Source organism: Ixodes scapularis, unplaced genomic scaffold (assembly GCF_016920785.2).
Source record: "Ixodes scapularis isolate PalLabHiFi unplaced genomic scaffold, ASM1692078v2 PGA_scaffold13__105_contigs__length_92229423, whole genome shotgun sequence".
Classification (NCBI taxonomy): Eukaryota; Metazoa; Arthropoda; class Arachnida; order Ixodida; family Ixodidae; genus Ixodes; species Ixodes scapularis.
In genome coordinates this window covers 53,451,699-53,477,609 of record NW_024609839.1, presented here as the reverse complement: position 1 = coordinate 53,477,609, position 25,911 = coordinate 53,451,699, and the positions used below count along the sequence as shown (strand labels likewise).

At 45.6% G+C, this 25,911-nt stretch overlaps 3 protein-coding genes across 3 annotated transcripts; 1 reads left to right on the top strand and 2 right to left on the bottom strand.

Annotated features, from left to right (window-relative positions):
• Positions 1-821: 821 nt before the first annotated feature.
• LOC8031383 (protein YIPF6) lies at positions 822-6,124 on the bottom strand. The gene is made up of 7 exons (XM_029995552.4): positions 6,085-6,124; positions 5,212-5,346; positions 4,503-4,581; positions 4,277-4,319; positions 3,810-3,935; positions 3,033-3,193; positions 822-1,575 (listed from the first exon to the last, which is right to left on the bottom strand). Exons 1-7 carry the CDS (start codon positions 6,109-6,111, stop codon positions 1,460-1,462), a joined length of 687 nt encoding a protein of 228 aa, XP_029851412.2. The 5' UTR covers positions 6,112-6,124; the 3' UTR covers positions 822-1,459.
• A 163-nt stretch (positions 6,125-6,287) lies between these two features.
• LOC115333025 (RNA-binding protein 41) lies at positions 6,288-10,702 on the top strand. Its single transcript, XM_029995546.4, has 5 exons — positions 6,288-6,586; positions 7,615-7,798; positions 8,154-8,678; positions 10,099-10,243; positions 10,332-10,702. Exons 1-5 carry the CDS (start codon positions 6,429-6,431, stop codon positions 10,430-10,432), a joined length of 1,113 nt encoding a protein of 370 aa, XP_029851406.2. The 5' UTR covers positions 6,288-6,428; the 3' UTR covers positions 10,433-10,702.
• LOC8031382 (CWF19-like protein 2) lies at positions 10,696-25,156 on the bottom strand. The gene is given in 13 exon segments (XM_029995544.4): positions 10,696-11,487; positions 11,490-11,568; positions 12,830-12,931; positions 14,881-14,961; positions 18,701-18,856; positions 19,108-19,224; positions 19,505-19,599; positions 20,108-20,222; positions 20,392-20,457; positions 20,648-20,722; positions 23,054-23,484; positions 24,228-24,410; positions 24,988-25,156. Coding segments are annotated over 13 exon segments (1,623 nt in total). The 5' UTR covers positions 25,049-25,156; the 3' UTR covers positions 10,696-11,425.
• Between the last annotated feature and the right edge of the window lie 755 nt (positions 25,157-25,911).

Below are 25,911 nucleotides of genomic sequence, written 5' to 3'. Positions count from 1 at the left end.
TCTATGTTGTCTTCGGTAGGCATAGGGTGAAGCCCTTTACAGTAGAGTATCAAGTGCTCAGCCGTCTCGTCCTCCTCTCCACAAGCAGCGGATCGTGATTCAAAGCGTTCCAGGCGGCAAAAGGACGAGGCGCTTCGACAACGCGAGGCGGAAGCAATGTGTCGCATGCGGCATGCTTTCGGATTCACGACTCATAAGAAGTGCTTAGATATCCTCGGACATTTTTCTTTCTTTTACATAGTAGCAATTTTTTTAATGCAACATCGCAAGTCTTGTGACATATCCAGCTGCCATCGTAACCTTTAAGTTCCAGAGAAGAAGTCCGCAAACAAAACAGCTTCTGGTCGGCTTTGTTCCATAGACTGAACGTTCACTCCTCATGCTGCACTGGGTTGGATTCTCAAGTATTCGGGTACTTGATGAAATCAGCAAGGCTGCCTCGGGGAAATACCCCGTCAATCTCCAACGGTTTTGTTTTGCACGCTACCTTTGAAAGTGGGTCCCCTCTTTGCTTTTAGGACAGAGGTTGGGTACTATTCATGATCTGTGAAGTGCCTCGATTCCGAATTCAGTGGCACTTAACATGTAAAAAATCGCCAAGTTCATTACGAAAAAAAAAAATAGTGCAACCACTAGAAAACTTGCTGCTGCTCAGCCAGTTTCTGGGTGACTAACCGTAATCTGTCACTTCACACCATTTACTCGACCCTAAGACTTTGTTACAGCAATTCAACTAAAATATTTCTAGCAAATCATTACAGGTCTGCAAACAAGGCCGCTAACATAAATAAAAACAGACATTTGCAAGAGCAAGAATGAAGTACCTGCTGAAATAGTTTGTCCGTTTTTATTCCGAAAACACAACTTTGTACACAGGCATAGAAATCTGACTAGAACCTCAAGAACTCGCACCTTCCTCGAGATCTGGAATGAATCGGACCCGCCCATTAACACACACACACGCACACGCTCGAAAATGCATGCTTCAATAAACTCAGGAAAAAAAAGGATTGCAACGGGCCGATTGTTTTACTCCAACCTTCAGCTGAAGCTTTACACCAAACCAGGTATATGACGTCCAACACTCACTCTGGCATCCGGATATGTGAGAGCACCTATCACTGCTGTACCTCCTCTACAATGAAAAATAAATTAGGGTAAAACCAACACCTCCTCGATAACAAAGCCACAGTGCCGAGTCTTCCGCCTCAGTGAGGAGGGCCTTCTCGTCCCAGCCAAACGCCAGTGCCGCACTCCTGTCCAGTCCGCACCGTAAGTGGGCCTACCTTACTAACACAGAAAATTCAGTACTTTGTTGTCTGGGAGGTGTCAGTACAATCGCCTTCGTGTCACCCTGACAAAAGCATCTGTGCAAGTCTCCTCAGCTCAAAGTATGTGCGCTCTGCGATTAGACGGCCTACAAGAAAGCTCGGGAGACGTCCGAGGAGTGGTTCCGGTGCTACGGCGACCTTGAGATGATCAGCCAGCTGATCACGAAGTAGAAGAGGCAGATTGGGTAGATGGCCAACGCCTTCTTGGACGCGGGCTGGCTGTCTGCGAGGAATGCTGTGGATGCTGCGGAGGAAGAGAGATGTTCCGCAACTTAGGCGTGTTTTCAGCACGAATGTTGATCTTCGTGCATTTTTACCCTAGAGTCGTTGCACGTCTTCGAGTAGTCTGCAGGCTGACGCTTTCACTATTGAATATTGGTTCGAAACTGCTTGAAACTAGAATTATTCGAGAGCAAATGGTTTCTGAAACTTTAACCCTTTCGGTAGGTCGTCACCGAACACGTACTGTGGTGGTAACACATTTGAAAGTGCCCGCCTAAATGTGAAACTGTGCACCCTGCGGGAGGTGTTGCTATTTGTTACGTCTTTGATGAACTATGAACATTATATGCACACATTGTTTCGCATCGTTGGGATAGTTGTAGTTTTCGAAATAGACGATCCGCGAGCATGGTGCTTACTTCGTGTACCTTTTGCTCTGGCGGTAGCGCCAATGGGGGCACTGGCTCTCTCGACTCAGACTTCCAACGCTTTTCCGAGTTAAATTTCAGAGGACGAGGACTCATCATCCGACAAAGAAGTTCTGGAAAGCACCTTCGGCTAAGAATTTGAAGCCGCTGGAATGTTGTGGATGCGCCAAAATCAAACGAAATGGAAGAAAGATGACAACTTTTTGCCTTCAATATTTTCCTTTGATGCTCCTAACCCTAAATAGCTTGCAAGATTGGAACCACTTACCGGAAACCACTGTAGGTGCCTGTAGCCGGGAGGAGTTTGCATCTCTTACTTCAACATTTGATACGGGCACGGGTTGAGTTTGTTGTGTTCTATTGGAGACATTGCAACTAATTCATGTATGCATTGTGTTTGTTCCGGTGCAGGGCGGCGCGAACTGGGTTTGTGCATGTTTGACGACTGATTGTTGGGTTGTAGTTACTTTATTGTGTTAAATCTACTCATGTACCCTACTCCTATCCCGGTACTGCAAGGGACCGATAGTATTTTCAAATAAATAAATAAAAGCATCTGTGCATGCTCATGCTAGAAAATAAAAAATGTGTGCATTGACCCTTTCTTTAAACTATTTCTTTGCAAACAAAACCAGACCACCGGGGAACATCTCCTGGGGAAAAAGCTCGACCGTCGAAGGGTTAAGGATGACATACCTAAATATTCTAAATGCTATATATTGTAAGCACTGCATATTTGTGAGGTTATATTATGCATGATAAATCTTAAATTAATTTGATGAAATATTAGAATTCTTAAAAGAAAAATTTCGCAGTTGGAGCTGGTCCATGGGCTACGTAGCTAGGTGATTTACTTTTCGTGATTAGTTTCAATTTGTGAAGTCAGAAAAAATTAAACCAGTATGCAATTTATGTTATTTACGGTACATTCACCCGACGTTCCTGTCACCTGAACTAATTTCTGGTGGTAGTGTGAGCTATCCTATGAAAAGAGGTGCAGAGTCTTAAGGACACAGATGCATCTAACGGACCATCAAAGGCCCAGACTCACCAAAAGTGGCCCATCCGAAGCCAAGCATGGCCACAAAGAAACGGAGAACGAACAAGGCAATCGTCTGGCTTCCAGCAAGCATGATGAGTCGGCAGATCACCAGGGCCACACAAGGGGCAAGAAGGCAGTAGCCCAAGACACAGACACTCTGGAAAAAAGAGCTGAAACAACGTGGCACCTACCTTCAGTCAACAAGCGGCACACCGACAATGAGATCTTTCTTTAACCAGTTGCCAACACTCGGTGAAAGGGGCCATGAACCGATTAAGGCAAACTTGGGGGTTTGATGTGCTAAATCAACGAAAGGCATCTGGCAAGCCCCAGTGGAGAAACGACATCTTCAAGTTTGACCACCCGGGGATCTTATGACGTGCAATCGAAATTTTGGTTGCACGGTGCTTTCTCCGCAATGGGCCTCCATCAGAGTATGGGCAACTTGGTCGGGATAAACCATGAAACGATATTGGGCCCAGATTTTAATACCTGCATATTGCTTAGTGAGGCACAGGAACTAGCACTAAGGCTAGATAGCCACAAACGATTTCCAATGTGAAATCTAAAAAAAATAAGATTTTACGCATATTTTTTTTCTTTCTCTTTCTACGTTGGAAAGCTCTTTGACAGCTAGCAGGTGCAACTAGAAACAAATCAATGCCTCGTATAATACGAATGTCAGGGATAACGTATAAACGGTATTCAGTAAAATCGAGGGAAAGCAAAAATGCTTCGTGGTTCTTTAAAGAAAATTTAGCAATTTAATAGTTGAACGGTACGTACATCGTTCCACCCAGTAACCTGCAGTTCAGCGTCACAACAGCAGCACCGGCCCAGACGAGCACGAATATCTGGGCAAACTGTGGGGCTCCGTTGTGAACCTTCTCGTCTTCAGACTGCTGCAGCATCCTAGATTTAGAGTGGCAGGAACATTGGATACGTAAGTATGAATATTTCTTCAATTCAAAGAGCCCCTCATAATCAATCCTATTCTCTTGCCACTTGTTTGTGAAGGAAGTGAGACCAGCCATGCTGGTTCTCAATGTGCAAAAGAAAACTACTTGACGAATGGCCATGCCACTATGAATTTGCAGTCCAGCTACCGAGGAGATGGTGCCGCATTTAAGGGAGGTATGCACTGTGGTACTTTCCCTCATGCTGATCGCAAGTCACTGTATCTATGCTCTCAAAATTTCAAGCTTTGCAGCAGCCCTACCACTGCACCAGAAGGAAATTCCATTGGTACTTACGTTGCAAGGAAAACACAGAGGATGAGAGGTCCCCACAGGTCCCCTGTGACCAAAAGCAACACATTAGTAATGATGTCTTTTGGTCTGTTAGAAAAGCACCATTGTCTAAACAATTTCGAGTACAGCCACCTTTCCAAAAATTGCCTTTTAAATGGGCACGCTTTGCGTTTTATAGTCTGTCATAGCACTGGACTTGCCTACTTCCAAATGCTGGCGTTTGACTTACAATCTCTGAGGAGCGTGTTCTTTTGTCTGGGGTACAGCACATGGATGAACTTGATGCCGATTGCTTTGAGGTCCCGTGTCTGAAAAATAAAGCATTCAACGTCTTACACTAAATACACGTCAAGAATTTAGGTGTTAATGTCAGATTAAGAGTGACTGTGGGGGAAGGCACTATGAGAACATTCCAGTATCCTATGAGATTGGGCAATACAATTGCAGGTCTGTCAGAAAACTCATAGACACAAGTAATTTTGGGGTGACCGGGCAATTCACCGTTCTCGGAGATCGACAACGAACTCTGTTTCCTGTAAGGAATAAAATCTTAGCCTTTCTCTTATGCGAAACAACAAAGGCAGAGCAAGGAGGAAAAAAACGGACTAAGCGAAGAGGACACTCCCAGCAATGCCACATTATTTCTCGAGACTATTCTATACTTTGCTTACCTCTAAGCTGACAGTGCATTGGAACCTACATGCTCATTGAACCAGTCATATGTCCACCTTTTGCCACATGATCATGCTCCCACCCCTAAACACACGCAGAGAGCATGGTCGGGTGATTAAAGGAATGCCGCTGATTGGTCCGGCAAGCACGTAACTCCCACCACACTGTCACCTAAGGGGTGAACGATGTACAGTAAGGACCACAGGAATCAACCACACACCAGAATGTAGATGTTGGGATTCAACTGAACACGTTTCTCCACTTACGATGGTTGTCAGGACGGGCTCATCCAGGGTGTTGAACTCTCGTTGTTCCACCGGTGGCTTGTCGGCAGCGATCTCACCTTCCAACTGGGCATCATAGTCCTGGTAGGGGGGTCTCTGATAGCCCGCTGAACCACCCTGAAATTGGAACACTTATTGTGTATTGTATTTGTAACAGTGCTCCCAAGTTGAGCAAAAATATGTATAACGTTATCTATGGATTAGCCACTTTACTTGTACCATTTTACCTAAAAAAGAGAGCAGTGATTGTATCAATGAGGTAATCAACAGTCGAACTTGTTTTAGGACCGCGGACAACTCGGCACAAGGTAATGCACATAGCGTCTTTAACCGCGCTCTAATGGATGCGTGCGATCTTGAAACTCCACTTTCTTCGTTACTGAAGCGGCAGTTGTCTTCTTAACGGGTCTATCGTCCAGGGACCAGGGAAACTCTAAATCGCACGCAGCTTTCCCGAGTTTAGAATAAACAGTATTCTTCTTCGAGCACTGTCAGCTTGCCTGGGAACGTTCGCAAATATGCAAAGAAACACAACAGCTCAACGACCGTTTTTCTGAACTCCTACGCGATGATCGTAGTTCAACGTATTGTGAACGTGTAAAAAATTTTTTTGTCGGTTTATTTTCGGCACAGAGTGACACAGTGAGCGACGACGAACGAAGGTTTTTATGGGGCAATCCGCGAGGGGACATTTGTGCACCGGCGAATCTCGAGCAACAGCTGAACCCTGTGATGTTTGGTACGCCTAGGGCTAGAGTCGCTTGAGTGCAGCATAAACTATTAAACCTAATAGTAGGTTTGACAAACGAAGGCGAACGCCAGAAAAGGTCAATGTTGACACGTATGACAACTTACCTGTAAGATGCTCTTGTGTTCGGCCATCTTGCCGGAGATCAAATGGAATTTTTCTTTCAGCGTTTCGTCGCACGTTCGCAGCATCATTTATTTTATTTTATCATTTAAAGCTAGTATTTTTGATTATTTAGTTTTAATGCGTATGCGAGTTCATTGAAATATAATAATGCCGAAAAATTAATGGTAGCTTATGGTATTTCTCTAAATTTAGCCATTCACCGGGTAAACCTAAGAGCGCTCAAGCAACCTCGTATTTTGTCAACAAATGTCGTCTGCTTAAACTTTGCAATTTTAGAGTCTGAAATCATTTTTTTTTTTTTATATATATATATATATTCTACAAAATGCATACGGACGATTTTTCGGCGCTTGAAGATCCGGGCTCGTCACGCAAGCGGCTAAAGCGGCATCAGCGTTTCGAACTTGGTACCGAAACGGAATCTGAGAAGCTCCTTCAACAGATGCTCAACCGTCAGCTCGACACAAACTTCTCAATGAGACAGTTGAGTAATCTTTGCCCGTTTCTCTTTTTCTTTAAAGAAAGATTTAATAGAAACATTGTAACGCCGTGTGCATAGTAGAATTTACCAGCAGTACGTCCGATGTGAAGGCTTTTCCGACGCACAACTTCCAAAGTGGAAAAGCCACTTCAAAACTCCTTTTCAATCTGCCATTGCTTAGTTATTTTCAATTTCCAAACAGCAGCCGATGTGTTGGGAACATTACAAATGGTTTATTGTTTTAGGTGTGACCCATCATATCTGCATTACTTTCTCTTTGCCTTTTTTTATTTTAATGTGAAGTTGTCTTTTTGTGATGCCAGCCGGGAAAATAATTTACCCGAAATTCTACGTCCCATTGGCTGTCTAAAACCACGAGCAAACTGCCGGTAGAATACAGACTTCCTTATTCTCCCAGCACTTCGTGAAAACACGCCTTATAGACAACTTTTCGTGGATACACGTTTTGTCGAAACGAACTTTGCACTTGTAGGCACATATTCAACTTACCTAGCCCACCCGTTCACGTCGCTTCGCGGCGACAGTCTGCGGCGGCTCGTTAGAGAAAAAAGCCGATATGAGCTTTCGATGAAACGATCTGTCGATGGAACAATCTTTCGATTAAACGTTGTTCGATAAACGGCCGGCAGAATTTCGGGGAAGTTATTTTCCAGGCTGCGGGGTGAATAGACACTACCATAATAATAATGATTTTATTCATAAAAAAAATTTATGCAGAATGTTCTGGTCCACAAAAGCAAAGACCTGCTATAGAACATTGGTGTACCTCGGAAATCTTTTCGAAAGGCTTCTATAGCCTCCCCCTCTCTCTCCCTTCCTTTCCAGCTAAGCCCTTGCTAAAGACATATATGTATATTTTTCAGAATAACTTTACTGGCTTTCTTAATGTAGCCCGTTGTATCTCAACAAGCAATTTATTCATGCAGCCTAGGTGGTAGATTTCTGTAATGCACAGTCATTTCTTTTCAATGCAGAACCATGCAGACGCTCGATGCACAATTCGTTCCAGGCTAGCCCAGCAGCACAAGAGCTTTACACCTGCCGGAAGCTATGTCCAGCTCCCAGTTGCAGGGGCCTGCACCCTCGGCGAATACATCTCGGCCGGTTCCGAGGATCAGCAGAAGCAGCAACTTCTGCAGTACGGCCTCACCGACGAAGAGATTCAGCTCTACCTGCAGCACACACGTCCCAGGGTACTTGCAGTCTTCACATTTGCAACCTTCAAAGAAATCTCCAAAAGTGACACTCCTTCGTAATTTTGACATTTAGCAAGTCGGAATTGCGAATTACCGACGTAGAAAACGTCCCGTGTCGGACGCCTCTTTGATTAACCGCAAATTGAATCTTTGCCGACGTTCAAAGGCAACTTCGTCAAGCCGAGAATACGAGCGTACAAACATCGGAAATGCAACAAAGACCTGTGTAACACAGGCGTCCATGCAAAGTAGTTACACAGCAAAGGGTAGCGCATTAAAAAAACACTCTCTGCCATTCACACCCCATCGACGGCTATATAGTATTTAAGTTTTACGCTTTACCGTATTCCAGAGCACCGAAAAGTTGCACCCGTTGATGAACCCTGGAGTCCTCGAGGGCAAGCTCGACGAGATCCGGAGCAAAATCGAAGAGAGCCGGAGGTCCCAGCTCGCGACGTCCGAAGCCTTCTCGGGTGCCAGACAGCTGACCAGGTCGGAGATGGACGTCGAAAGAACGCTCTACGCCGACTGCCCCGAGAGGAAACACTACAAGGGACTTGTCGTCGAAGCGCGGCCGCGCACCGCGCCCTTACCCACGGACCCCATGAGCCACGTTGCCGAGTTCTCCAAGGCGCTCATGGAAAGGATCAAGGCCAAGAAGAAAGACCGGAAGTGCACTCGTGCCGTGGAAGACGAGAGCAGCGACAAGACCGCGGAGGAGGCACGGGGCGGGGACGGCGATCCGCGGCCGGATCCCACGGTGTTCCACGCCGTGGTTCCGCTCTCCGAGGAGGAGATCCGAGGGAGCAGGCTTGGCGTCGACGAGATCCGAGAGCTTCCGAGGTTCCGGAGCTACAGTCCCGGTGCCGAGAGTCGGGTAGGGGGTAACGTATCGACGGGGATGTACTGCGGCTCATAAGCGACCGAAGATGTGCGAGGAAAAAAAATTAATTGTTACAATAACTTGATTATCGTAATAATTTGACTTATTATTTGTTACAGTCGTAATTTGATACCTTGTCAGATAGTTGTAATTGGATTATTGCAATAATTCTCCTAAAAAAGAACCAGGTGTTAGTCGATAAGAACACCAAAGAGTACATCACGGGGCAAGAAGCTTAAACATAATACAGTGAAACCCGTTTAAAACGAACCCACGTACAGCGAAATATTGTCTATATTGAACTCGCATAAAAATTAACATAAAAATGCATGCAAAAAGGTACTTTTTATAGCAAACAACATATTGGCTATATCAAACTTGTTCCCCTCGGGAAGGCTTCCAGAAACGTGCAAACAATCGTCTTCTAGCCTGTCCCTTTCACCCAAAAAGAAGTAGGAAAGAAAGAAAATTCTAAAAGCTCGAGTTGCGAACAAAATTGAGCGAAGCGATTCGGGAGGGGAGAAAACTAAAAAACACACTGCACGCACGCACAGAAAAAAATATTTTCATTCCAAAGGGAGGCGATTCAGAAGGGAAGATAAGCTAAGAAAACAAACTCTGCACATATGCAAAAAAACAAAACAAAAAAAAACGACTTTACAGCGATTGGTTACAAGGCGGAAGTGAAGAAATGAGAAAGAAAGAGAAGCTCTCGCCTTACAACGAACGCATCATGGAAGTTCGTTGTAAATGATTTTTGCTATATCGAACTGATCGTAGCGTTTCTTGCTGTTCGCTATAAACGGGTTTGACTGCAAAGCAGACCCTGCGTTTCTTAAGCTTCCAGTCACTACTGGGTTTCTGATTTCTTTAAGAAGAAAAGCATGAAATCGACTAGTCCCGTAAAACTTTGTGCTGCAAAGTAGGCATCAAGAAGGCAAGAGTGCGAACAGCCCGCACCCACCATTGACTTCTTGAGTCACCGCCGCGGAAAAGAACAAGGGGAGTAGTTTTCAGACAAAAATATAATGTGCAAAATCCTTCGAATTTTTTTTTTTTTTATCAGATTAACACATATGCACTGCTTAAAAAACGTGCCCAGATGAACTAATTTGGCATTGGGCAGGTTTAGATTGTTTTTACTACCAGAATGGCGGGGAGCATTCGCCAACATTCGTTTATGTAAGACTTGTGAGGACCCCACAAACCTAACGCAGTTGCCCATTGAAGGCTTCCCTCGGAGGTGAGCAAAGGTCTTGCATTCCATTTCCCTGGTTTCCTTTGAAACTAGGCTTACACAACACTTGTGCATCTTCCTTAGGAAGTCTATACCACATAGTGAGTCGGCATCTATATACACATCCATCGTGTCTGAACGAAGTGCGTGTTTGAGTTTGATCCAATTCCATCCCAGGTTTTGTACCTGAAGAACCTCCACGCCAAGACCGACTTGAGGGAGATCATGGCACTCTTCTGCCGTTACGACCAGGACGGGAACGCCGTCAAGTACCGACTGTTGTCGGGAAGACTCAAGGGCCAGGCGTTCGTGACGCTTCCAAGTGAGTAACACAGTTCATTAATCTCCAGTGTCCAAAACCAGAAGCACTCTGTTGACTGCCTTTTCCATTCTGCATGTCTACTTTTTAGGCTTACAAGCTGCGAGGGACGCAATGGAACTGTGCAACGGCTATGTCCTCAGAGGAAAGCCTATTGTCATCGAGTACGGGAAGCAGAGGGACGAGTCGTGAAGAGGGTTTATGCGAGTTGTGTCATTTTGTTAAACAGCACCTGACCGCTTTGCAGCGCAGCGTACCATACTCGAAAAGCCACATGCAACCGTGAACGCCTCCACGCTGGAACAGACAAATGGAAATGAAGACGGAGCAACGTCGGGTAATCCCCGTACTTAGCGGAAGCTGGATCTCTCTTAGTACCCTTCCTTCCAGGCAGGCTGCAACACGAGTTGCACAATATTCGAGCACAAAGCAGTAAAGAATGCGCATGCTAAAGCTTCGTGGCAGCAAATGTTTTATTCTATCATGCAATGATGACAAATGTGCGACGGCACTGACGCAGACTTCAGCGCAGGAGTTTGTCGCACAAAACACACTTCCTCCTATGCAACATGAAGAACTGACAATGACCCCTGTCCAAAATTCAGTACGGTAACTTTCAATCTATTTGATCCAAGCTGGTGGCATCTGCTAGATGCTAATGGACGGCTTTTCGTGGCCAATCAAAGAATGGTGGAAGACATGCACTGAAACAAATAACGGAAAGTTTAGGAATTGTAGACAGCTCAATGAGACGCACAAATTAGAAGTGCTGCGTCGGCATTTATATCAGAGTCGCTGGGAACCAATCATTTAGCACACGCTCCCTTGATGCGGTGAATTCTATCAAGGGTTTTACTCAGATCAGCGCTCCGTACAGAGCGGTACTCTCTTTGTCACCATCAAAACTGAAACCAATAAAAAAAGAAATGTATGGTGACAAACACATCCCAATTTGCCGTTGACGTAGGAAAGCGACAGCGTCCGATCGAACATGCTGCATTTTTGCTGATATTAGCGTCACGAAGTTGGACTCATGCTTGGCACTGAATTTCGGAAAGGGTCTGTTACAATTTTTATGTTAAGTATGGCTTCGCGATGACCAGGGGTGGCAAAATTCCAATCGCGTCATGGAGATGGGGACGACAAAACTCCGACCTCGCCGTTCGATTCCATTAGGGCGACTTGTCAGGTTTGAGCCGCTCGGTCCAGTCGTAAGGCTTCCACCAGTTTGTGAACTCGAGAACCTTCTTGCGCTGCTCGTCGAACTTCTCGTGCTGGAACTTGAGCCAGAGTCTCGGCTCCAGGTCAAGCATGCCACCTACTATTTCCTAAAAGACAAAGAAATGGCCAGTCAGCAATGTGTGAGTCTACAAAGAGCATTCTCATGTCTCATACACTAAAAACACATAAATCTCCGCCCCCTCCCAAAAAAAAGAAAAATATTTAGTGTCAAGATACAGCGTGTACATCCCAAATAAACTTTCAGCAAAAAATAATTAGATGTCTCATAGAACATGTGTCCAAAAATAAAACTCCTATAAATTTTTTTTTTTTTTTTTTTTATGCGTTTGAGTTTAACATGCGCATCCAAAAGTAACATCTCCTGAAAATCTTTTCATTACAATATTCAGGTCGCAAAACTCGTTTCCATTCATCTGATGTGCCGAAATAGAAGCGCGTTTCGGAATCACTCCTTGTTCAAAGTGATCCCCGCAACGGACATTGCTCTAAAAAAACTTTCCAGGAAAAAGACTATTTTGTGTTAAATACCTTTTCAAAAGAGTGCTTTCCATCGAATGAAAAGGGATAAGAAGGAATACCAATACACAAAAACCAAGAAAGAAGACAAAGAAGTACCTGAACAAGCTAAAGTTGAGGCTTGGGCGAGTTGGTACATACTTCGGAAATTAAAAACAGCGCGGAAAGACGAGGACCAGACAAAGAAGTGAAGTATGTACCAACTCGCCCAAGCCTCAACGTTAGCACAGCGCTACGTCCGTGTCACTTCTTTGTCTGGTCCTCGTCTTTCCGCGCTGTTTTTAATTACCTGAACAAGACCAACCCCTTCACAAACCCCAATTCTCTTCTCAAAATATTGTAATACTGTTGCAAATAGAAAAGGATCGACCAGCGTAAAACTGAAAATAAAGGTTCATTCGGCGAACTTGTGCCAGAAACAAAAGAAAGAATGAGAATGAAGAAAGCAGCATCGAACATAGAGGTTTCGGTGGGACAGTATCTCGAGCGTTCGGCCTAGAACATTCAAGCATCGAGCAAGGGCGAGACTGACTCGGCAATGTCCATGTTGGCCTTTTTGTCTCTTACTCTCGATATCTCAAACATTGTGCGTCAAACATTTGGGATAAGAGTAAAGGCAAATCTTGTAGAACTACAGAGTAGCGTTCCTTCTCGGCCATGAATGCGGCAATATAAAACTTTCCTTAATCTCTCCCTTAATGATATTTCACAGTATGTGTCCTACTTAGCCACTTAACAAAACGAAAATGTTTTTCAAAAGTTTGGTGTCCCTTTACGTCGTCGAAACAATCCGGCGTTCTTTAACTTTGGGGTCCAAGATGTTATTCTCACCCTTCCGAAGTAGGACGGGAAGTCCTTTTCGTCTTCGACGACGTGGGCAAACCCACCCTGGAGGCCGAAGTCAACCGAAAAGTAGGGCAAACCTTTGGGAATCTAGAACGCAGTAAGGAGAAAAAAATTAAAAAAAAAACAGGCTCAGTGCAGCAGGACACTCTTTCGCTTCTAAAAAAGGCAACAGAACATGCACAAGATTGGGACGTCTGAAAGACGAGTTTGTACAGTATCTCGCAACGATGGAACTGAACAAGTGTGCTCAACGAATCTTGAATAAGGCTTAAAGGTGCACTAAAGACGTTTCTGGGATCATCTGTTCTTGGTGATAATTTATCTGACGAATCCAAGCATCCTAGAAATCCAAAAATTATGCTCACGCGATGTCTATTTTCCTTCTAAAAATGTGGTAGAAGTTTGTGCCACGCCTCTTTCTCAGCGGTAAAACCTGGAGCACAGAACCCAGCGGAGGCGCTGCCGGTGCCTCTGCTGACGCGCGCCCGTCGTCACGCTGCCAGCGCCTACACTGAATTCTGTGCTCCAAATTTTTCTGCTAAGAAATGGGCGTGTCACAACCTTCAATCACATTTTTAATAGGAAAATAGACGTTGCACGAGCATAATTTTTCGATTTCTAGGACGCTAAGATCCTGTAGAATCAGTTATCACCAAGAACACTATTTCAGAAACGGCTTTAGTACATCTTTAAAGAACACATGCAAAGGAATAAAACATTTTTTTTTAAAACAGCCTAGATGGAAAAGGAATGTAATAAAACAAAATTTACAGCGATTAGAAATTTTAGAGCTATATTTACCGAGAAAAACGAATTTGTAGTTGGCTCCCGCGGGAGCCAGCGGAAAAGTGGCCGCTATGGTCATGTGGTGCTTGCGCTCTTTCAAGAGCTTCATATGGGCTCTAAAAGCTACTTATTAATCTTCGTTTGAAGTGCAACAAAAAGATGAAGATTAATAAGTAAATTTTAGAGCCCAAAGGAAGTTCCTGAAAGAGCGCAAGCACCACATGATAGACCTGTGTGCCTGTCACAAATAGACGGCGCCGGCATGCCAGAGTGTTCCCTTCCGGTGACGGTGGCGTGGAGAAAAGCATTCAACTGGCAGCGCGCCATGCTCGGCGTGCTGCGGCGCACATGTGTACCATGTGACCAGTGGCGGTTCCCGCAGGCACCAACTACATATTCGTTTCGCACCGTAAATATACTATACTTCATCTCACTTAGCACGGACTAACAGCGAAGGTTGTGCAAGCGCGAGCGGCTAGCTTCGACTGCCTTGACTGGAGCACTCGCTGCACGAGCGCTCGTGCAGTCGCCGAGGCTTCACCCAAACCAACTAGCTCGGGCTTTTGGCACGCGCGGCTAACAATAGTCCATGCTAAGGAGAGACGAAGTATAGCTCTAAAATGTTTTTGTTCTTTGAAAATTCATTTTATGGCATCCTTTTCTCGTCCAGACTATTTAAAAAAAATATACATATATTTTTCCTTTGCATGTGTCTTTTAAAGAAATAAGAAAAAGCTGTGCTCCACAGAAGGAAAGGCTCGTTCACACACTTGAGCTTGCTTAGGACCGAGTTCTTGCAATCTCTTACAAGAGAACACCCTGGCAGGCTAGCACCACTTATGAGTTGACTCTAAAACTGCATTTAACTAGAGCAAAGGTTATTTGCAAGACCAGAGGCAAGTACTATCTATCAGAAATAGTCTTTTAAAACATTGTCAAAAGATTTTTGAGCCAAGAAAGAAAGAATGATGCGCTACAAATATAGGAAATGCATGGTAAGTGGAAATGTTCCACCACTACCCAATAGATTTCACCAGAATATTCTCTCGTCATAAGAGCTTTTAAGAGGTTTTAAGGCACACGGTCATAGATGTGTGGATGAGCCTCAGGTCGGTAATGCTTTTGCCTTACCAACCATTTTGCAATTCTGCTCGATGAACGTTAGAAAAAAGGAAAGTAGAGGATCACAAGGCGCTTGCACGTAATACCAAGTATATTTTTTATTTAAGAGCGTGTAAAGTCAGACTTACGGAATTGCGCAGACCTTTCTTCGAGAGATCCACCAGTTTTCGATTCTGAGCCCATTCGCTCTCGCACTCCAAAATTGCTTTCTGAAGAAAAAAAAGATGAAAGGCAGTCATGTACCATTAATACAAGCCCCGCTAATATGGATACCCTGCTAGATAGACAACATGATGAGGTACAAACTGGATAAATATGTGCATTATTGTCTCATTACGTCGTATTATGGTCAACTCACATTATGGGCTTTTTTTTTTTGGGGGGGGGGGGGGGGGGGGGGAAGAGAGAAAGCAGGTGTTCACATTAACGGGACATTGCTGTACTGTAAACAACTTAATTTGCGTAAATATTAAGGCTTCAAATATGTCGCAAAAATTCTATCACGCGAGCATATCACCCCATGGTAACGAATGCATTACTTATCACTTCAAATCGTGAAAGCCTGTGCCTGTAAATTCTTCCTGAAACTCGCGCTTCGCAAAATTTGTGAAATGTTGAGCCTGCAAAAATAAGGTTATTTACAGTATGTACCAGATTGGAAGCCTGTTTAGCCTGGCGATTATCCATTCATGCTTTTTTTAGCCTCCCCAGAATGTTCGCAAACTGAATTAGTATGTACTTAGTTCAAACTACAGAGTGCCCATATGGTTATACCCCCAGGTGAAACCGCTCTGCTAAGGAGAACTTTGGTTTAAAAAGAAATTAAAGTGGTTCTGTGCTATCATACTACCTGATACAAAAAATGGTTTCACCATGCGGAGAGCAGTCATTTGCTTCTTGCGCAGGAGTTGCGGTGGCGTCAGAAAGACGCGAAGCTCTGATTGGCTCTGATTGAAGGATAGTGGGTAGACCTCAATGCAAGATGCCTTGAGCTCTACCCACTATCTTTCATTCAGAACCAATCAGAGCTCGGCGTTCTGACGTCACTCAATTCCCTGCAAAAGAAGCAGACGAACTTGCGCTCCCCATTATTTTAGCCTTGACAATCACCAATATAATTACCTCACCATTAATCTGTTGATCAGATGAGGAAACATTTTTGCAAATAGAGCTGAAGCTGCCTCCCCCAAACTGATGTTCTATGTCAGGGTCCTCAAACTCATTCGAGTGTTAGGGCCAGAATGGCCTACCCCCGAAATGGCGGGGGCCAACGGGAGGGAGGGTGAGAGAGAGGGGGGGGAGGCAATATTTTGCTATTTTGGGACAAAAAAAGGCTCGAGGTACACCTAAGCACTTCTTACGAGTTGTGAATGTGAAAGCATGAACGCTGTTCTTGTGCGCGTTCTCGTGAAGTGGCCACGCTGCGCTGACATCGGCTGTGCTGCCACTCTGCAATCTGCTCGAGCAGCCTCTGCCGCACTGGCGGCGTGGGCTTGCAGCGCCACGGGGTGGCACTCCTTGAAACTATGACGCGCACCAGCCAATGGGAGCTTATCCATCAGATTTCGGCTTCACTTTTGGAGAGGTGAATTTAGCTACCGTTTTACGTGGCTTTTTGCTTGGCTTCAAAGCTGGGAGGCTTCAGATCGCGGCCTCACTTCGCACTATCGGGAGAGAGAAATTCAGCTGCCGTTTGGTGCGGCTTTTGGCGCGACTTCAAAGCTGATGACGTCTGCTCGCTCCATGGGACAGTTAATGCTTTCGCATCAAAATATAAACAAACAAATAGCGGTGGTGTTTCACGTTGCAAGGCAGCCGACTGTTCCAGTGACACCCAGAGATTTTCTAGACAAGGAACTTTGTGCCGACTGCTTTTTGTAACATCACCGTTTTGCCACCTTTAGCTTTCACTTGTATATATGACTGCTTTGGGCCCACACCTGATGTTATCAAATTTAAAACACCGCCACACCATATTACTGGCAGTTCTCAATACATTGAACAACAGCAAGCACATCGTCCTTGCCCTGTCACATAATTCACTAGACTCAACAGGTGTATAAAAATCTCTTCATACAGTAGTCTCTGCCTTCCTGGCTATTTTTATAGCAGCATTATAAGAAAATTATTTTATTCTTAAGGTGTTGTTTGACAGCTGAAAGCCCAAGCTCATAGCTTTATTCTTGGAAGTCTCTCCTGCTGAGCAAGAGTTTCTGCAACCGGAACGTCTCCTTGTGCTAAGAGCTCACGCTTGTAGCTTAGTACTGGTATTGCCATTCTGGTAGATTTACACCAGAAAAGAATGAAAAGTGAAAGCCGTTTACAACTCCCTGTAACGCCGAATTAGAGCGCAGCTCTTGAGGAAAAGGAGGGAAGGGTACTGAGGGGAGGGTATACTCCTCCTCCTTTCTCCTCACCTCCTTACCCACCTCCTCCCCTCATTCTTGAATCTCCTCCGGCGGGGGGTTACGTGACCTCGGGGGGAGGGGGTCACGTGACCTTGGGGCAGGGGGGTCACGTGACCCTCGGGAGGGGGGGGGGGGGGGGGGGGGGAGGTTTGCACGGTGCATTATGGGACATTTCCCATAATGCACTGCGCGGTTACGCCGACGGCGATGCTGCTCAAGCCGGAAATGGGCGCCTAAGAGCTGCGTTCTAAAAGCCAATATTTAGACGAAGCAATACTCAGTCCAAAAGATAATCAGAATAATGCAAAATTTGTGAACCCGTTATATGAGCATAGTTTCTTTTTGAGGGGAAATAAATTGACGATATAAAACTATTAACCATGTTGAATATACCTCAGACTGGGGCAGAAAAGAACATAAAAGTCAAAGGAACAGAAAGGGACAGGACGACGTCTCAATTTGAGACATTGTCCTGTCCCCTTCTGTTCCTTCGGCTATTATGTTCTTTTCTGCCCCAGTCTCAGGTTTGAGACATCTTCCTGTCCCTTTCTGTTCCTTCGACTTTTATGTTCTTTTCTGCCCCAGTCTCAGGTATATTCAACATGGTTAACATTCACTTGCTCGCCTGCACCCTTACTATTTTATAAAACTATTATTTATGACACATGTGACACTCGAGGCATGGGGGCTTGCATCCGCGGAATTCTGTGGGCCGCTGCTACAACATCAGTACCAGTATATCTATATCTGGTATCAGTATCAGTAATGATACTGATACCAGGTTTTAGTACCTGGAATTAGGTACTGATACCAGGTACTGCCAGTATGTGCTAGTTCTAACACATGCTTTTCCAAACCACCCGACATTCAACAAACCTCCGAGTGAGCTGGATATGGCCTTACTAAACAACAAAAAGTAATACTACTCTGAATGTAAAAAAACTGTCACAAAAAGAATCTTAAAAAAGTATGCCAAGTACATAGATTTACTTACAAAAGTAGAAAACATTTTGAATTTCAACATCTAGACTTGCACGCCGCGACCTGGTCGCACGGCACACTGCAATCATCGCACAGAATCGTAACTACCAATAGGCAACAATGAGAAAAGTAATTTTCTTCATTTCTTCATACTCCCTCGGTTTCTAATTATTAAAAAAATATTAGCAGAGACTTTTACCTCCAAAATTCTGTAACGCATAGAAGGAAATATTTAGGAGTAAGAGTTTAAATTTGTTTAGAAGACAATAAACGCCATGTGATGTCACGGTGTCAGGTCGTGGGCCATGTGCCACGGTGTAAGTGCAGACACGTCGACAGAAGAAATTCTGGGAATAAGAGGTGGTTATGAAGCATTTCACGCTTGAAAGAAATGATTAGAGAAGAACGGGGCTTATTTCTTTTAGACGTCCCAAAAGCCGATAGATCTAACTTTTGGCCTGGTTTCCCCGCAACAAACTATTACACAGTTGTCCTTTTCATTCACATGCGTTTGAGGCGTTCGTGTAATAATAGAAAAAAGGAGCGGCCAGGTCCAAACCTTGAAGTACATTGGCGCCATGTCACCGATTCCCTTAGGAACGGGGATGCACTCCAGGTATGTGTGCGGATGGTGACGGAAGGCAACTGCGGTCTCCATGAACACCGTGTCTTTGCCCATGTCCTCAAACATCCTGGTTAACCCCTTCCTGAACACCTGCGAGATCGAGGACGCATTTACGCCCGCGCCGAACGAGGAGCCTTGGCGCGCGCACGCAAGTGTCCGATTTGGGAGAACTGAAAGATCTGCCACTGGACCCTGGTTCGTTACCTGGACTGAGGTGACCAGGAACACGTCCGCGACTGGTGTCCCTTATCGCGTCCTCAAAAGCGTCAAACACTAGCGGCGCGTAAGTGTTCGACTCTCTGGGGAGCCGAAAGGGCCGACGTAGGAACCAGGTTCATTACCTGCACTTCGAGCCAGACGTCCTCGTCTAACAAGGTGCCAGCAGCGACGTGAGCCTGTGGAACCACGAGACAGTGTCCGTCGGTCAACGACTGGTGCGCTGGGAGGCAGAGGTACGTCTGAAATGCGACGCAGCAAAGGTCAAGTCCATCGAAAGGCTTCTTAGCCCATCTAAGGCCCATTCACACACACAGCAGTGTTATACACAAAGCACTGACTTCGCACTATGTCAGAGCTGTGTCAGTGCTGTATCAGTACTCTGACGCATGAGACCCGGCCATTCCCTGCAAACACGCGCAATACAGCGCACACCTACTGCCGACAGTACCACTGTTACAGCACTGGCTTTGCGTTATCTCGGTGGCAAGATGCGTGTGTGAACGGACTCCCGAGACGTACCCTGATGCCGATGGCAATGATGAGATGCTTCTTCATTTCGGAACTTTCCAGACAGTACCTGCACTTGTCCAAAGCCTTGCTCATCTGCTTGTGCTCTGTAATAAAAATAAGAAATGACAAAACCAGTTTCAGTCTTTTTTTTTCTTCTTTGATTTTGGATCTTGTCCTTTGTCTGACGCCCGAACATCCCGTCCGACGTTAAAGAGAACTTTCAAATGCAATCCTTGAAAACTATCGTCAAAAATGAAACTTATGCTGAGAATCTAAGAAAGAGATGAATTTGACTGCAACGTCACTATCAAGCTCGTCACAGGCACGGCGAGCAATGCACGTCACGCGTGTGTCCCATCCCTCCCCCGAGGACGTCACTTATCTGATCGGTTCATCAACTTGCCAACCAATTTATGGGGCAAGAAATTGTTTGCTTGATGGCAGCAAGCGTGCCGGAACATCGCTTCAATTAGCCATGCTACCTGCCACAATAAGAATAAGCTAGATTTTAATACAGCAGAAAGAGTTTAGCTTTTAAGAGAGCTGAACAAGATTTGCCGTAAGAGGGAACATGCTTTGTTTTAAAAGAATGGCACATCACGACGCATGTACCTTGGATGGCCTTCCACCTGTCTCGAGCGTCCTGCTTTGCAGAGGAGTCGTGTTCTGCTGCCTTGTCTAAAGCCGCATCGTCGAAGTCGTAGTCCTGGCTTGTGGAGGGGCGGGCCTGAAAAGTAACAATAATGATATTAAAAATACTTTATTATTCCATGCATCATCAGGACCAAAGTCTTTATATAAGCCACGTGAGTGACTATATACAACGTGCACAATGCACGAGTAAGACTTTTGTAAAGCTCCGCGTCGCAAAGAACAGAAAGTAGGCGCCGACAGACCTTCCCAGCCAGTCGAGCAAACTCTGCGTTTTGGTCCTCTGCCGTCGTCAGCTTCTCCCGTTCAAACTGTGCGACAACAAGAGACGGATGTCACCTTTTGTCCCCCAAAACTGATCCAACACTCTGATCCAACAAAACTGATCCAACACACGAGACTATATGTGGCTTGTTTGGTCAGCCACAAGTAGCAACACATTTTTTACAACGGCGGGCTTTGTCAGGCACAAGTTGACTGGTCGGACGATAGCACACGTACCATGTTTTTCAACGAGAGGCGGTCGTCGTCTGCAAAGTAGCGCACGCGCTCTCCGTCCTTGTTGTGCGTCGCCATCTGAAAAGCGAATTCGGACTTTGTCACAAATTTCTAAGCTCGAGACCCTCAGTTAATGCCGCTCGCCGGAAGTTTCATTTTGCAATTTTACGCTACAAGCTGCAAAGTAGTTGTTATGAATTTCGGGAGGAAAACAATAGTGTGGAATCTTGCTTGCACTTAAATACGAGTGCCAACGTATGCAAGTTCTATCAACGCTTAACTCAGCTGCATGTTCAGGTGGTCTCTCTGCAACCGCAACATTCGCACCACCACCTTTTAAGTTGTCTCAGCATACTCTTTAATTATTGAGACAGCAACTTTGTGCTACCGCAATGCTGGTCACACGTGCGACTAAAACAAACTAAAACAAAAAGGGATTGTCTCGTTCATATTTTGCTCCTACGGGCTTCAATGAGGATGGATGCTTTGATGGCATTAACTCCTACGATCATTACGGGGTATTTTGACGAGTTTTACCGCACTAGCCAAGTCAGCCCTCTAATGCAGACGTAAGATGCCACTTCGAGGTAGGTTGATTTCCCGCTGTCCAAAAAGGGGCAGATTTACGCGGAGCGCACGTTTACCTGCTTCTTGAGCAGTGGTTGCGGTGACATCGGAACGCTGAGCTCCGATTGGCTCAGATTGGAAGGACAGTGGGTAGACATCAAGGCAGCTAGCACTGAGGTCTACCCACTATCCCTACATCAGAGCCAATTAGAGCTCGGCATACTGACGTCACTGCAACCACTGCTCAAGAAGAAGACAAACTTGCGCTCTGCATAGGTCAGGCCTATGCAGAGCGCAAGTTAGACCACCCCCTCACCCCCGATTGGTCGGGGGTGAGGGGGTGGTCTATAAAAAGATGCAACGTCACGGGTGGGTTTTTCTGCTAATGAAGAGTGTCAATACCTTACTCCGTCTGCACAGCTCAATTTTTTGCCTATAGCTGGGGACAGGTTAAGAGTTCAGAAGAAGCTACCCCACCTTCCTCCACTTTAGCAGAGTGAATGCTGGAGGGGAGGCAACCTCCTCTCCAGCATTCGCTCTGCTTAAGTGGAAAGAGGTGGGAGGAGCTTCCCCTCAACTCTTAATCTGTCAGCATCTATACACCTTTCCAAAAACCGCTCCTAGGCCGCCGCCATGTTGTTGATGCTGATGCGGCTGGTGCGACTCTCGCGCCCTCTATCAGCTAGAAATTTTCTGCCACTCTCTGGGACTGTGAAGACCCGCTCAGCGCGCTTCTCTACCTACGTTTTTGCGGTTTTGCATTCGATGATTTCTCGCCCCTCTTGAAGTTTTCCACTTATTTTTTTTTATGCGTGCTGCGTGCCCTTTCTGTGTTATCTTCCATTGTGAGAAATAAGGCTGGTAAGTGCCTGCCATTCAAGCTTTTCTGCTCGACATTCACGGGAAACGAAAGACGTGAAGGACGTCGAACGACCCTCGACGCGATTTTGCGAACATTGTTCTCCCCCTCCCAGAGATAATCCGTGTAGAATCCTCAGCCATCTCCAAAAACAGTTGTCCGGGTTGGGGTGAGAAACGGGTCAGTCACGTTTGTTTCTTTGCCTTGGTGCGGTTGTGAAAAAAGGAAGCTCTCCCCAAGACGTGCCCCAAAACGAAGTCATCCCGGATTCCGTCCGATCGTCAAGATGTGACTGTCGTCGACTGTGACTGTGTTATTTGAGATCTTTCTCAAATAAATTTGTTTCAGATAACGCTGCATCGTGTGGTACGTACGAATGTGAACACTTCCTCAATTGTATGTCCGTGTCCTGTCCATCGGTAAACACGTTATTTGTGAGCGTGAAAAATGCATGCCTTTCGGCCCTCTTCTGTTGCAATTTATTTTTGACAGCAAAGCCCTTTGTCGTTTCACATGCGGCGAATCCCGCGGTGCCGTCAAAACTTATCGCAAGAAAAAAACAAATAACTAGAACTATTCATTCCTGTCGCATTCGTTCTGTCGCGCGTGTACCCACCAAAAATAGTTTAGATTTTTTTTTAACTTTTTTGTTTTTTTAAATGTGGCACAATGCTTTCTCAATGTCCTCGGGAAAATACATGTACCATGAAACACAAAATATAGCGGGAAAAGACGAGAATTTAGCCGCCAGCAGCGTTTGAAACTGCACCTACGCAGGCTGCGCCTATTGAAATCACAGTCCACTCGGTTAGGGTTAGGAGGGACGCCGGTGAGAGTCTAGCCTCAAACTCAGTGACTGGGCTCACAAGCGGTTTGTTGCCCCTGGGGTCGAGTGTTTTTTGGAAAGGTGTATACAGATTGCCGTTTAACTCAAAAACAAAACACTTCTTCCTAAGCTGTCTGGGGTTGAACAGAACCATCACCTTCGTTTTCCTGCGCTGCTGCGAAACGTCCTGCTCAGGCTCTGCCAGTGGATGCGAGAACCCACGACTGTCCGTCTTCATCAACACCACCACCTCCTCCTTCCGCGATCCGCGCTGCGATCCGTCTGGGCATGCGGAAGCTCCCACGGACTGCCTGGCCTTCCGCGCTTCTTCGATCTCGGCCTTCAGCTTCTCATAAAGAGCCTTGTTCCCCAGCATTTCGGCCTTGATCAACTTCGCGCCGAGTGCGTTCAGCTCTGTGTCGGACAGCAATCGGGCCGGCGCATTCTGCTTTTCGGGTGGGGCAGCGTCTTCGTCTGAGCGTTCTCGAGAAACGGCTGGACTCGGTTTCCTTGGCGTCACCTCTGGTTGTGTTTCTTCGGTGTCCCTCCGAGCTGGTTTCCGTTGTTCGGGTTTCCCATGTTCTTTTGCTATTGGTCGCCGAGACAAAAGAAGAAGGGAGTTAACCTCCGTAGCTCAGAGGTGGATTTATTAATGCTTTCCATTCAAAATCCTGCAATCCGTTCAAAACCCCGTTATGCCGTGCAGCCCTCATTTGGTGGGTTGCCATTAATTTTTTAGACTTCGCAAATCATAAACACCGTACCAAAATCGCAAAGTTGGTCTTTTAATTAAAAGCACAAAAATTCCCAAATCTGGGGTGACTTGAATCAAGCATCACTGCTGCACTAGCAACCTCCATATATCAGGGCGGATGACAGCAGATTGTTCTTAGTTGTGATCAAAGCTGAGAGCAACAGAGCACTATTCGACCCGCAAGGTCCGCAGCATGCCATTCATAGAGAGGCCTTCCATGAACAGTGTTACCGTGACATTCCTAGAGATAGCCCAGCCCAGACAGAGGTTTATTGATTTTCTGTTCTTGAAAAACATGAGACACTTTGCAATCATGGTACCTGGCTTCGTGTGACTTGAAGGCAAAGTGGATTTCGACACTAACCGCAACTCTTTCTTTAACTCGAAGGGCAATCAAATAAACAATTATTTTCACTTTCAAGTCATATTATAGTTCTGGTGTAATCTAGGTCAGTCGATGCCCTGAAACCTAGCTCGCCTCCCCCTTTTTCTCATTCCAGTTGACCTCTGAGGAGCGTGGGCTATCTCTAGGGGTATTACGGTACTTATTTTTTATGCATGACAAAGATGTCTCAACCTGGAGGAGGCTCCTTGAAGAACTCCTTCTTCATCCAGCTAGGCTTGGACGACAAGTCCTTTCCGCTGTGGTTATTCGACCGAGACGTCCAGCTTGGGTTTCGTGCGCCATCTTCGTCTGGTCTCTGGAACCCACGACCTTCTCTGGTCCGCTCTCTCGTGCCCCCGTGCCGTGAGCTCTCGTCTGTTAATAAATTTTTTCTTTAATAAATTGTGTTTTTAGTTTTGTGAAAACAAAGCTAAATGGTCACAAATGTAGTAGAAATGGGGGTGCAACTACCAAAGTTCAGTCAGTCAGTAATGTCTCAAATGTATGTAAAACGGTCAGGCTGAACTGAACGAGCCGATTAACATGCATCTTGAAGAGAAAAAAAAAAAATAAATATAAACTAAGCAAGCACACAAAATTGCCAAACCTTCTCGTACTTATCTTATAAGCATCTGTTCCCTAACCAGATTCCAAGCTGACCTCGGGATTAGTTTATCGACCAGTGCCTAGAATACCTTAAACAATGTGGACAGGCGTAACTTTTGTTGAACATTTTTCATGGTGAAAGAAAAAGGTATTATAGGAAGACGGACATATAGGCAAACTATTTTTGTCTGATCATCTTTGTGCACTGACACATCCAGTTGAAAGTTGGCGCAATTGAACCTTGTCTATTCCTTGTCAACATGGTTCTGCAAGCAGGCAACCCAAGGTTTCTTCTGCTCCCAGCACCAAACCTAAAACAATGTTGTAATAACGTCAAAGAGCTTACGTCGACGTTCGGAGCACTGCCTGCTAAAGTCACCGCTGTCGTCGTCGGCGGGTCTCTGCATTCTACCGCGTTCCCTCGGCCTCTCGGCTCTAAACCTCTGGGAGTATCCGCTCCTACCGCTGACACCCGCTCTGTCTTCGGCTTCCCTGATCAGTGACTCCAGCTTTTCTAAAGACTGCAGAAAAAAGAAAAGAAAGAGCCGTAACCATAGCTTTTGTGGCCGATTCAACTTGACAGGTGCTCTGAATCATGCTTCAGGGGGGTATGCATCATAGAAGCTTGAACAACACAGAAACACAACTAAAGGTAGCGAGCTCACACTTGAGGTGACATAACTAAGGCAACACTGTTTCGCTGTTTGAAGCTTCACTACCGACTAATTTGGAGCTTATAACAGATCTCTGTATGCTGCACTGAATCATGCTTTGGTACAGTATGCACCACTAAAACACAGACATCAATGAAGTACAGTCGTGCAGATGCTGAATAGCTCCACGCGAGGAGTTGTTTTTTTCTGAGGAGCGCTTGACTGGTGACTGACATTCTAACTTGCACTGATGTCAAGGCTCGTCCATGTGGAGCAGATAGGAGAGAGCCCATCAACGCAAACTGCCGTTATTATCAGCGCCTGTGTCACCGCGGTTTGATTGAAAAGGGGAGACGACTCTTGAAACAGCAGATGACAACGGCAGTTCGCGTTGATGGGCTGCCCCAATCTGCTGCACATGGACGAGCCCTGACGTCAGCACTAGTTCGAACATAAGCCATTGGTCAAGCACACCTCGGAAAAAACACCCACTCACAAAGAGCTATTTAGTACCTGCATGACTGAACAATTGAAGGTAATAAGCTCACGTTTGAAGCGACAACAAAAGCAACAATGTTCTACCATTCCGAGCTTCATTGCCGAAACATTTATATATG

Excerpts from the sequence above, each read along its gene's own strand:
- LOC115333025 (XM_029995546.4), top strand. The coding sequence starts at position 6,429 with ATGCATACGGACGATTTTTCGGCGCTTGAAGATCCGGGCTCGTCACGC. Across the intron at positions 7,799-8,153 it reads TGCAGCACACACGTCCCAGG|AGCACCGAAAAGTTGCACCC; the intron begins GTACTTGCAGTC and ends ACCGTATTCCAG. Across the intron at positions 8,679-10,098 it reads GTCCCGGTGCCGAGAGTCGG|GTTTTGTACCTGAAGAACCT; the intron begins GTAGGGGGTAAC and ends ATTCCATCCCAG.
- LOC8031383 (XM_029995552.4), bottom strand. The coding sequence starts at position 6,111 with ATGGCCGAACACAAGAGCATCTTACAG. Across the intron at positions 4,320-4,502 it reads GAACACGCTCCTCAGAGATT|GGGACCTGTGGGGACCTCTC; the intron begins GTAAGTCAAACG and ends TTTTGGTCACAG. Across the intron at positions 3,194-3,809 it reads AGGTTACTGGGTGGAACGAT|CTCTTTTTTCCAGAGTGTCT; the intron begins GTACGTACCGTT and ends ACGTTGTTTCAG.